At 31.0% G+C, this 13134-nt stretch overlaps 1 protein-coding gene across 1 annotated transcript in view; it reads left to right on the top strand.

Annotated features, from left to right (window-relative positions):
* Positions 1 to 3178: 3178 nt before the first annotated feature.
* Positions 3179 to 13134, top strand: part of Smp_148340 (hypothetical protein) — a gene marked incomplete at both ends in the record, with an annotated part of 15812 nt that continues 5856 nt past the window's right edge. The window contains 3 exons of the mRNA XM_018795763.1: positions 3179 to 3271; positions 4184 to 4228; positions 5068 to 5166. Of these exons, the coding sequence (XP_018650043.1) occupies positions 3179 to 3271; positions 4184 to 4228; positions 5068 to 5166 (237 nt within the window). The remainder of the gene's footprint in view (positions 3272 to 4183; positions 4229 to 5067; positions 5167 to 13134) is intronic.

Raw genomic sequence — 13134 nt, 5'->3', positions numbered from 1 at the left:
ACAGGTGATATTCATCTATATCAGATGTTTTTTTGCAAAGAGGCGCGTTTAATGCACTTTTTGTTATGATGCACTGCATTTTTTTGTAGGTCAGGAGTAAAACATAGCGCGTAGTACATCTTCTTTGCTTGTGTCGGCTGATGTTTGACTTGTGTGTCAGGTATCCGATTGGTTAACATAAATTGTCTTAGCATTCCCTAATAACTTAGCTAACATGTTTTTTTCTTTTCAGGGATCTGCACCATACTATTGAGTACTACATACTGTATGAACAAGGAGATCATGGTGAGTCTTATGTTTAATACTGGACAGTAAGTTCATGCTGAATCTAGTCTCTTTTTGCACCAAAATGTGTGAATTTCAGAAACAGGCTTTCTCACACGTTGAATAATTGTCACTCTTCCTCTTCCTGCCCGATTATTTACATACCGAAAATAGCTTTGCAAGCTATGGTTTAATTTCTAGTTTTGGTCTGATTTAAGTTATGAGAATCAAAAACTTAAGTAGTTTTAGCATCCTTCAGATTATACTATTTTCCATTTTCTTGGAACTGACTTGTAGCTCGACATCTTTTCTTGATGTACACTTTGTCGATTTGTGGCATATATGACAAGCGGGTTGATGTTCGATCGTTTTTTTGTTGTTTTGTGGTTTTTTAATGATCAAGTCACATTAATTTAATTCTGCCTTGAAACGTCACGCAAGTTTTCTCATATTTGCAGATGTTATCACCAATGAAATGTTTTGACGACAGTTTCTTGATGACTAGTAAATTTTTGCAGTTTCAGTACGCCTTACAAGATATTTCAATTTAGATTTAATAATAGTGAAGTCTGAAAACGCTCAATTTAAAGACATATGGCGAATTACATCAAATTTAAAAGCTGAAATTTCGGTCTTTGTATAGAATATTAAGGGCTTGTGTCTGAAAAATTTCAACATTATTTTCCAAAAGTCATACGTGATTTCTGCATATGTCGCTTCAATTTCTTCACTTTACATTGTAACTAACAACGGTTAGTAATCACTCCTTAGCTGTTTAATTAGACTCTGGTTCTGTCCATCACTTTCAATTTTTCGACCTTATTTCACTGGTAGTTTGATTCTCTATTAAAAATCTCCCATTAGCTCTTTTGGTCATCCGTACTGAGTCTAGAAGTCAGTTAAACTAGGTCTACAGGAGTTTCCCTTCACTGATCTCTATACAGCAATTGACGGAAGAATTTCTTAACTATTATGACTTATCCTATGAGTAGTTCGGTAGTAAAATCAAATTTGTTAATAATCATAATGTTAAATGTAAAGCAAACTACAAATCAGACTAACAAAACATACGTAAATGATATTTACCTTGATGCCTGTCTGAAACAATCGTCCGCTGGTTTGATTTTCAGAATAATTTAATTTTTATAAGGTTTTAAAACGATAGATTTGTCATATGATGGAATTTATTCATTTATTTTAATGGTTTATGGGAATAAATGTAATCAGAATATTACATAATAATTCTCATGGTTTTAGTTTTTAAGTACTTTATTAGTTTCATTTATTCAACATTTTTCATACATTTTGTAGGCCCAGCTGTCAAAAGATGTTATCCCAGTGATCTTTCTGATGTATTCATTGAACGCATCATCGAATTTGCATTTTGTTGTGATGAGTAAGGTGCTCTAAATTTGTTTTATCTCTGTAATTTTATCATAAAGTAGACGTTTATCAGTTGAGGAATTTGTGATTGTATTCACAGATGCTAAAGGCATACTGGAATTCGTTTTTTGCTACCAACCAAACGAAAGATTTCTGCTTTGCATTTCAAGGTAGGTGTTGTTAATTTCTTTGTTCGACAATAAAAGTTATCATTACCGTTATATCTGGATATGATATTATCGATCGAATACTATATTGTTTAAGTTAATTACCTTAGTTACACCCTTATCATGTTGTATACGTAAGCTGCACGAATGTTTGGTGAAGTTGTACCACTTAACTGACAGATTAAAGTGACATAAAATCAAAGTTATTAGTAGGCTATCACGACAATCTGCGTTCACTCAATGGTTCTAACATATGGGAGCAACTCTTCAATGTTACGAATGTCTTACACTCAACTTTTCTGTTCTTCTGCCATTATTTCCCCGTTTTAGTCCTTTCTAAAACTAGTTCCCATCATCATTATATGAAGTGTATCTACCTTGGGTAGATGCATATTTACACCTATTCCTCCTATGTTTAATCAGTTGATCTTATTGATCAATAATATTTATCATTTATTTCAACTTAGTACAACTTAAATCATATGTTGCGAACTTCCTGTTTTGATTGACTAAAGAAATCATGGTAGAATATGTAAATCTTGCTTCCTTTAATCAGTATAATGTTAATCGTCTACCTCAGTAGCTAACGATTAAGTTCAGTAAAAGTGTTTGTCATACTACTTAGACGAGTTATTCCTTCTAGTAGACATATAATGGGTATGCTTTAAATTCGAGACAGTATCTTTAGGTGATTCTAGATTTTTTCTTGTTATGATTTTTCGGAATTTAAATTTTGCTCACGAACTTTTCACTCACTGAGTTTGTTCTGTTGATTTCATTATTTATAAGTAATGTAAAAGTATCTGTGGGTCTTCATTGTTACCACTCGTCAACAAAATGTACTTATACTTTCAAATATAATTACGCTTGTCATACTAGAGTCTTTGTTGTCCACTTTTCGTTTGCATATGTTACAGCAGAGAGACACCAAACATCTTAACGCTACTCAATAGTTTGAATGCAGTACACTGACCAATAACAAGTTTAAACACATTTCTTAAGTCTGAAGTAAAACTTGATCTGTTTTCTAAAAGTAGGTGAATTAGTGCTAAAAATGACAGATTTCGAAGAAAATCTGAACTCTTAGTCAATCACTCTACAAATCGCGCTCATCTGTAAGCGAATACTAACTATATCGTTATTAAATTGTGATTTACATTATGTTTATTATTTTGATGTATATTTAGATGTAAAAATATTAGTTAAATAATTACTACTTAACTAAATTGAAAGATGTTGATTAGTTGTTTTTTAATAAACTACATTTCGTTTGATTTAGCAAATTTCCTTGGTGTGAGTGTTTTCACTTTCTGCTAAGCATTTTATGGCATCATGGTCTGTATCGTGATGTTCATTGGTCTATTATGGAGCCATTCTTCTCTCACCTAATTTCTGCTATTCCACCTCGTTTGCCGATCGATCGTATTCAATGTGCGAATCCATTCAACCCGTCTATGGTATGCTTAAATAAATTTAATTTTCAAATCGGACTTGCATTTTTTGAACCTTATCTGAAAGGGTGGCTTAATTTGCTGTAAATACAGTTTTGCTTTATTTTGGATATCTGGATGGTTTAATTGATCTTGCAACACGTAATGAAAAATCCACACTCGTACAAACTTACTCATCTGATAAAAAAGAGGAGTAAAATATGTCCTAGTTATGTTTAACTCTAAACAAAGTTTCTGCTGGCCAGTGCATGAGATTATATTATCTACTTAAGGTACGATTTGCCATGTGAATTTCAATTAAATTGAGATACAAATCGATGATTGATATTCCTTTTATAGGTTAAGAACACTGTAGTCTCATTTATGAACAATTCCTTAACTACTAACCAAAAGTCACTACCATCAATTTAACTCGTCTAAATACTATGGATTCGCTATCAGCACTGACCAAGACGTTTATCTGCTATTTGAAATAAAGCTTATCTCAGCTTTGCCATTTGAAATTTGTCCCTATATTAGTTATCATTACCACTAATGTGTGATTGTTGTGCTCAATATGAACATTAAAACTGAGAAGTAGGTAAATCCATCAGCCGAGTCTCAAAATCGACAAAAAGCTTGTCGTCAATTCAATTACCAGCCGCTTTACAACTTCAAATGGAACTTGTTAGTGATCGTTTTATTTATAACAGCATTCTAAGGGGTTTCCAGATGGTGGTTTTATCGAAGTGAGCCTTTTTACTCTGTTTTGTGACTGTTTGTACTTTTATCTAAACTTTTAACTCTTTCAAAGTCGAAATTGAGCTTTGGAAAAGTAGAAACCCTAAATCTAAATGAAGTGGGTACTTACCACAAACACAACATTTGTAAACTGTTATTTCTAAAACTTAACAACCTGATACTGAATTTATATTTCAGGGTTTCGTGCTTCGAATTCCAACACCTCAATCCCCACACTATTTGGTAAGTTGTAGTATGTTCACATACATTATAATTTTTAAATAGAACTACGTTATAGAATATTACAATGCATTGGATCTTTCATTGTGGATACATATATTTGTAAGGTGAGAATTCTTCTTACTACAAATTTCTTTTAAATCTTTTTGGGGATAACTGATGATAGAGTAGCAGTCATTTTTGATTATTTCAATTTCTTAGTTTCTGTCATTGTCTACCACATAACGAAAGCGATAGAAATATGGTTTCGTGTTAAATAAGAAGAAATTTTGTACTACTCCAAAACTCAGTTTATAATTTCGTTGTAGCTGAGTTAGAAATGATATCATTCAACCGTTATCGATCTTTTGGAAGCTTCAATGCAAAAATGAAAATGATTGGGGTCCTAGCATTGTGTTGACTCGATTTATAATGAAAGCATGAAAGCACAATTCACAGACTAAGGATTATGACACTACTTTTTGAGTCTTTTCAAAATGACTTCATTTCAGTTCTAATTGAGATCAGTGGACGTTTAAAGCTCCAAGCATCAATGGGATCTTAAATAGACCCTTATTTTCTGGTGTAGAATATATTTGAAACAGTCTTAATATAGTATTCGTAAATTGACTTATTTTCTCCCATCACTTGTGAGCTATTGTGCTCATGTTTATGAGGACTTGTTAAATTAATATATTACGGGAAAATAGGAGCATAAATATGACCCATTGATAGACAGTGAAATACTCTGTATCGTTCATTCAGTGTTACAGTTAGAAATTCTAATGAAGAATTGTCATAAGCCGTTGTCTTAGTCATCTTTTTGCTTATTCTTTGAATTCCGTTGTTTATGTTCTTTGTAGCTTACTTTTGGAGCGAAGTTTGCTATTCTGTTCAAGACGGCTGACAAAACTAACAGCTTGTGTTTTAACTTCAGTTTCACTGCTGTATCCGATTCAATGGTAAGTCAATATTATTCATTTATTTTTTTTATTTGAGTATAAATTTTGACTTGTTTATTTCTATAATACGATATTTTTCATCACGAAACGTCTTTTCACTTTATCTCCAAACTCCTCAGTAGTGCTCAAACACGACCTCACATTAGATCAAGCTCAATTAATTTGTGATAGACATTGTGAGCATAGATGGCAAAGCTCCGACTCAGTGGTCTATAGGTGATAAGCATGCTTCAGAATTTGAATGTCGTGCTTCAAATTTCATATATCCATTTAGAATGTGTAATACTTGGAATTCAGAAACCAAGACAAATCAGCTATTGGGTTGTTTAAGGAACTCATCCACTTAGGATAAGTTTGTTAACACACACTTGTAAGGGAAATTGTGATACTACTTGACCCTCCAAAGTGAAGTATGCAGAGCTGAGTTTGAACCAATGACCTATTCATTGATAATTGATTGTCATAAAAATTAAGCCACAGCCCTTTTTTTCAATAGTCTTTGATTATTTTTTATCTAATGCTCTGGAGTACGTTATTTTTTTACGTATATTTATCAATCCTTCCAAAGAAAATTATCTTATTCGACCATTTTTGTTATATCCAATCTGCGTAAATTGACATAGTTTTATATGATGAAAAGATATTCTTCACGTAAGGCTCATCATTTTTTAGTTATGCTGATCACATAACCACCTGTCAACAATTGAAAATTCATCGCAAATGTTATGTCATATACAATTACATCAACCAAGTAAAATTTCATATCTTACCGAAATGTTTATGACTTATTTTTGTGTGTTCCGAAAGAAATGAAATAATACACAAATATATTCTTAAGAAATTTCATTGATCCATATTGTAAAATGATGAATTCTTGTGTGACTGTTTGTCAGGATTTCTTTCCAAATTTTTCCCACTTTTGTTTTTCAAACAACATTATGATTGATAGAAGCCAAAAAAGTACCCACGGAAACCTTTTCGTTAACTGCATTTTTAATCACTAAAAAAATATTAAGTTAAGTGTAAATCCAATAAAGCATAACTGACTCCCTCTGGATGGCTAAGATTATTCTGACTAGCTGACATTTACCAATGTAATATTCGTTTACTTTCGTTAACAATAAATATTGGATTATTTTAGACCTTTCCATCGCGATATAGCATTTGTGAATTTGATTTGTATCACAGAATGATATTTAATGTAGAATAATTGGAAACGAGTGAGAAGCACTGAGCAGTTGTTTGATTGTAGTTTATGTCTTTTCATCAGTAATTCACACACAAACGTGCCTGAGGTGAAATCGATGATACTTTATGATGATTAAATGGGATTAGAAATGTGGGATCTTAGACTTAAATGGTATCTTACTCTCAGTGATCTCCGGATATCCTGGATTAAATTTTTTATGAGTTATGAAATGTACATTACTAAAGATGAAACAAGTGGTTCATTGAATCTTGATTTTTATTGGTTCTTCAGAAAAAACATGGTTTGTGTCATTAGTTAGCAGAAGGTCACTAATAGTAGATAAATAGTCTAGGTAAACTAATCACAGTACTCTAATTAGACCGATACAACTGCTCTCCTATTTTATAGTCAGATCATGAGGGCTGTGAAAACAATTGTAAAAAATCTAGTTTGACTTTACCGTCATATCAACCTCCTACTGTGATATATATATATATATATATATATATATATATATACATGCACATCCAACTAATGTATCTTAAATAGGGCGCGATACCTGCTCTGGATTTTATTATTTGCTATTGTCAGAGTTTTCACATTTTCTGCATTCAGTTCGCAACTTTTTAACTCCTCACTGTCCTTATTGGAAGCGTAATAAATAACGTAGTTTAATGAACCAATAAATGAGTGCCAATAATACTGTATTTCATCAAATTTCTTTATAAATATCCTTCGTTAATAATTCTTGACATGACTTTATTCGTATTGGTTGTTTTGATAACCATTCCTACCTTTGGTTATATTTAGTAATATAGTAAATAACTCATAGTCACGCTTTTGTGGTTTTTGCGTGTTTTATCGTAGATGATAGTTCTGTTAAATTCATAAAGAATCGAGCTGGCTAATCAATGGTTATGTCGCTTTTCTATTTCGGTGTATTAAATCCTTAAAAATATGTCTCAGTATTTGTTCGATTAGACGTGGTGGAGTAAGAATGTACCTCTGTTAACGTTTTGTGCGTTCTAACATTTCAGTTTAATATCCATCATTCAAATAGTAATCCATCTATTTCTGCATTATCAATCATTATTCCTGTCGTCATTTTTAACGAAGTATCTATTCAAATAGTCAATGTTGATTAACTCACTTTTTCATTATTTATAAATAACAAAACATGATATGATTTAAACTGTTGAGAGAGTTGTCAGTCATCTGGATCTTTTAGGTAACACTAATCTTCATATTATTTTAAAGGCAGATGTGTATTTTCTAGCTAAGTGCTTCTCACTTTAATGTGACTGATAATTGCTAACTATTCAGCCAATTATTCCTTGTGAAACTTTTAAGAACAAGCCCATCCGTAGATTTCTTTTTATAGCAAGGAGATCTGAAGACATAATTCTTGAAATTTGCTTTCTGTCTCTACAAAGTACAGTCAGCTCCATAATTTGATTGATCTGAAAATTTTTATTTATTGAAAATGCTCAGAGTATATTAAGATGTAAAATGAGCAACTAAAACTATGTATCCAGAAATAGATCTACCTCAAAAAGAGTTTGTTCATATAAGATAAACCTAGTTAAAGAATTTTTATTATCTCCAGTGACTAAATTGTACTATCGATCAACAAATATATATGCTGAAAGTGATCTTTGAATTTAGCTTTGATTATTATACTTCGTTTCTTGATGAACCTTTTTATCACGTTTCACTCTAGATCAGTCCTATAGTTTGTTTATTCGTAGATTTTAAACTTTTTTGACCAATAGAATACACTTGTGAAAAGTAGTATTTGAGTTAAGTGGCGTTGAGTATCACTGGTGTTCAAATTAAGTTGATATCAGTGTTCTTGCTCATATGATCAGCTTATCAATTAGCCTTGAACTTTGATATATATATATATAGTTGTTTTAAGATGCCTGGAGGTCACAGGTTCAATCCTTTTTGAGATCTCGGGTGCTAAATGGTAAGATGACTTAAAAATTAGAATGAAACAAAGGTTTCCAATCCTCTCTTGTTTTTACGGGCTGTCCAGCGTATCTCATTGTGTAAGTTAATCTCTATAACTAGCCGACTGAACTGTATTCATTCCAGTCGGCATTTTAATTGTATCGTTGTAAATATTTTGTTTATGTGTGTTATATAGAAGTTGCTTACTTTATCACCAAATTATAAATTAATTGTATAGCTAAATCACAAAGTTCAAGGCTAATTGATAAGCTGATCATATGATTTTCTATGGTAGTTTTATCATAATTCTTACACTTTCTGACCATAATTTTGATGGATGGCTAAGATCAGCCAATGTAGTAGCTATTCATTAAAGTGAAAGCGTTCTAAGTTAGGCTCAACTAGATCATTCTTTCTTAGTTTACATTATCTATAATTACTATCGTTATTTTCAAATATTTCAAATTTCGAAAAGGTGCTTCAAATAACAATAATTAAGTAATCAAAATAACAGTTCAATTCACATTTTGGTAGAATTATTATCTCGATTAAACAGATCTCTGGTGAGTATCTACTGAGAATATGAAATTTTCGGTTAAAATTGTTTTTTACGAATATAAACACTACAATGTCGAAATTACTCATTCACCAGAATGTTAGTGATTTCACGAATATTCTCAGCATAAAATGATTGAAATAGATATTGTTCATTCGATGTTGTGTCAAGAAATAGGATAATTTTCCAACAATTGTTATTTATTATCATGGGAACTAGGGTTGTATGTATTAGTTTCTGCAAATGAAGATCAGCAACTATAAAAAAAACAATTCAGTCAAATCTGTTTCGATATGCATTGTTTGAATCAATAATAACTTCACGCTTTCACAAGTTCTTTGAATTTCTAATAATGATTATTAGTAAAAACCAGGCAGTAATTTATTACTGGATATACCAGCATTGATTTATTGATTTTCACAGTGGGACTCCAACCTTACCACTGATCAATTCAAATCCTAGAGGATTATTTTCCAAAATATTTAATGATGGTAACCACTAACATGTTAAATTGCTATGATGTTTTCTAAAAAATCTTAAATGGTTCACACTTTCCTTTTGTTAGTATTCAAGATTGAATGGATCAAAACGATACACATTCTTATTTCTACCAGTAGGGTGTTATTCAACATCTAATTCATCATCTTGGTCAATATCGAATTCAATAATCTATAAGACCTATCCAATATTTTGTTATTCTTGTATGTACATCTAACTTATCTATGATTTTAAAATTATTGTCAGTTTGTAATTATTTCCCAACTATGGTTCATTGTCTTCTTCCTATTAAATTAAACTCTATCATTCTCTATATTTATGTATGGGACAAATTAGTTTTAGTAAGAAGCCGTTACCAATAGAGTTTAATCGTGTCTGTTGTGAGGCAGTGACTTGCTGAAGGCAATGGTAAACGGTGGTGCAATTTTGTGGATTAGAAATTAACACCGTTGAATTCCTGCTCCATGGTCTAGAGATTAAGCGTTCCTACGCGAGACTGAAGATCCTGGGCTTGGATCTCGCGATTGAGATCGTAAATGTGCACTACTGAGGAGTCCAATTACTAGGACGAAACGACCGTCCAGTGCTTCTAGGCTTTTCATGGTAGTCTAGCTTTAATCGACTCATATATTCTACCATTAATTTATAATATATTTTTTGGAATAATTAAGAAGCAAAAATCAATAATCACATACTTCACATGTTTCATTGATCCATATTTTGTTTAAATAAAAATAGTTTTCTAGTTAAAGTTTAATTTCTTTTTTTAAAGAAAAAAAGACTCGTTCAATAAATAATGAACTTTTAATTAAAAAATAATAATAAGCATAGTTAATATATATTACTATAATACAAATAATATTTGAGACTTGTCGATTGTACTTTATTTAAGGTATTCTATAATATTAAATACCTATTTGACTATTGTTCCATTTGTATGTGTGCGGGGGGGCTGTTTTGTTTTCATTTTTATTGTATTATTAGATTCTTGTGTTGATCAATGTACACATTTTGTATTATAGTCTGATTAAAGATATTACTCAATTTTTTTAAAAGAAATCGAATGTAGTTACCACTATTCTGTACAATATTTATTGAGAAGATATAGGAATTGAATAGGAGTAATATATTTGTAAAATCTCAGCGAATGAGTTTGAAGTAAGTCCAACGTTTCACCTGGCAATCTGGTTCGAGCTTTTTCAAGGAATTCTAATCAAACATCAGAATAATGGAATATAAATAGGTACATGGTTCTTCGTTTCATTGTACACTGAATAGGTCATCCAATCAATGTTAAAAAATGTCTAAACTAGGTATACGTATTAGTGTGTAAGAGATTTATGATGTGAAATGATAAGTGTTAAGATAACATATTGTATACATATGTAAGTGATGCACCTATTTATATTCGATAATTTTGATGTTTGATTATAATTGCTTGAAAAAGCTTGGACCAGATTGCCAGGTGAAACGTTGGATTTACTTCAAATTCATTCGCTGAGATTTTACAAATACATATTCTTCCTATTTAATGCCTTACATCAACTCAGCGCTCAAATAATGTGAAACTATTCGCTCTAATTTAGACGAAAGTTCTTATATATAGGAACTAACCTTCATGTATGAATTTCATTTTTTAGTGACTTAGTCTTATCTTCAGTAAACAAACAATAATTGATATTTGATGCTTTGTAGTTGTTGAAAATAAATCATAGATCTAAGTTTTATGGTAATCGGCATTCTTCAGTGAGATTTATCTATAGTTATGTAGGAAATTATGTTCTCTGTGGTATTCGAACCAATTTCACTCAGTGTTATAGAGACATGACATTTTAGATTTAGAAGGGCTTGTAATTAATTTTTTGTAGCCATGTCAATAAAGTGTTCCATTGATGTGGATCTGTTTAGGTAGGTGAGTATATTTCAATTTCGCCTGTAGAGTTTTACAGATCCTAAACAGCATTGATTATTACCGAGTGATCGATTTGTAAAATATTATAGTGCACATATTTTATTGGTATGGTTGAAAACATCTATTCACCGGTATTTTATCAACTTTGATTCTTTTACTAGAAACTTGTTGAAGTTTTGCTATACTTCCCAACATTTATTTTCAAATGTATATATATATATTTCTCTGCAACAGTCTGCTTTTTTCCTTCAATGACCAAGTTGTTGAGATTTGTGTACAAAAGTACATATTTGTATGTGAGTGTGTCAGTGTGGTGAAGTAAACTTCATTTGACTAGTAAATATGATTGCTGTTATTTTTCTACCAGTGTTTTACTCGATAACTTGTTTGTTATTAAAAAATTCAGTAAGTATAGCTGCTATTTGATCAATTAATACTTGAAAATCTGAAAAGGGTTCTAATCTATATTACCATAGTTGATATTCCATCTGTCTAGTATCATCTACCTGGAATTTTATATGAAAGACAACATATTTTCAGGATTAAAAAAGATAGGTGTGGAAAATTTTTTATTTCTCATATAAATAATCTAATCCTCATTTAATGCTCTTTTTTTACCTAGTCACGTTAGTAAACCATAGGTATTTGGTTTGTAGAATGGTTAATATTATATAATATGACCAAATGAATTTGGTCACGGGTCGCAAAAGATAACTAATACCATCGTCAAAGACTGTTATAAAATTGGAAGCAATTGAGAACTAGGAGAGAGTAATCTGCTGTTTCGTAGTAGTTTACATTTACCCACGATTCGTTATACATCATCTTACTATAGACCTAGTCCAGTACCTTCAGTCGTTCAGAACATGATAAGTGTAGGCTAATGGAGTTGAAGTTGGATGGTGCACTTTTTCAACTTGACATTATAATTATTAATAATTCTACAGAATGAACTTAGGAAAAATTGAAACTCATAATTTTTTATAGACCATAACATGTCAACGTTCTCACTTTGAATGAATTGTCTCGAAACGATCTGTCAATTGATTATTCAGTTGTCTGTTCTTTTCTCATGATTTCCGATAATTCCCCGGTTGATATCAAGTCTATTTCGTAATGTCCAATCAAAAATAATTTGCTTTCTCTAGTATCATTCTTAATTGATTATATAATGTTTATCTATCAAATATTCGTTTTTGCTTTTATTTCGAAACATTTGAATGAAATTTTCCTTTTTACTTGTTCACTCACTTATTTTTGATTTTGCTTTTAATTGTTCTTGTGTATATGAGTCTCGATTGGCATAGTCTTTCTGGATTTTCTTTCATCAATAAGAACTATGTTATACCAGTACATTATGTATGTGCACACATTTATACAGTTGTAATATGTTGTATTTTTATTTTCTAAGTTGACCAATCAATATAATTTCATACTTAACCTATTCATTGATCAGCATTATAACTTTCTTTTTGTTTAGCTCGTCATATCTGAAATGTTGTTGTGCTAATGGTTGTTTTTTTGTCAACACTACAAATTAATAATAGATTTCATGTATTGTGATGATAAATTGGAAAATTGTTTTTGCCTATAAAGGCTAATCCACTTTGTTGTTCTCCCGACTAATGATATATGTTTAATTAATTCAAACACTGAATGTTTATATTAGATCAGAACAACAATTACCTATCTTTATATCTAAAGCAATTAGTCCCTTTGATAAATTTCGATAACGTAATGAGAAGACGAAGATTATCAGAACAATGTGGTATATTAGCGCATTACATTTCGAACAATCTGATCACGGCATATACTTGTTAAGAACATTTATAAACATTTATATATAAATGTTCTTAACCA

Source organism: Schistosoma mansoni, chromosome 2, assembly GCF_000237925.1.
Source record: "Schistosoma mansoni strain Puerto Rico chromosome 2, complete genome".
In the NCBI taxonomy this organism is placed as follows: domain Eukaryota; kingdom Metazoa; phylum Platyhelminthes; class Trematoda; order Strigeidida; family Schistosomatidae; genus Schistosoma; species Schistosoma mansoni.
The sequence above is the reverse complement of the archived record's forward strand: the minus strand, read 5'-3'. Positions and strand labels throughout refer to the sequence as shown.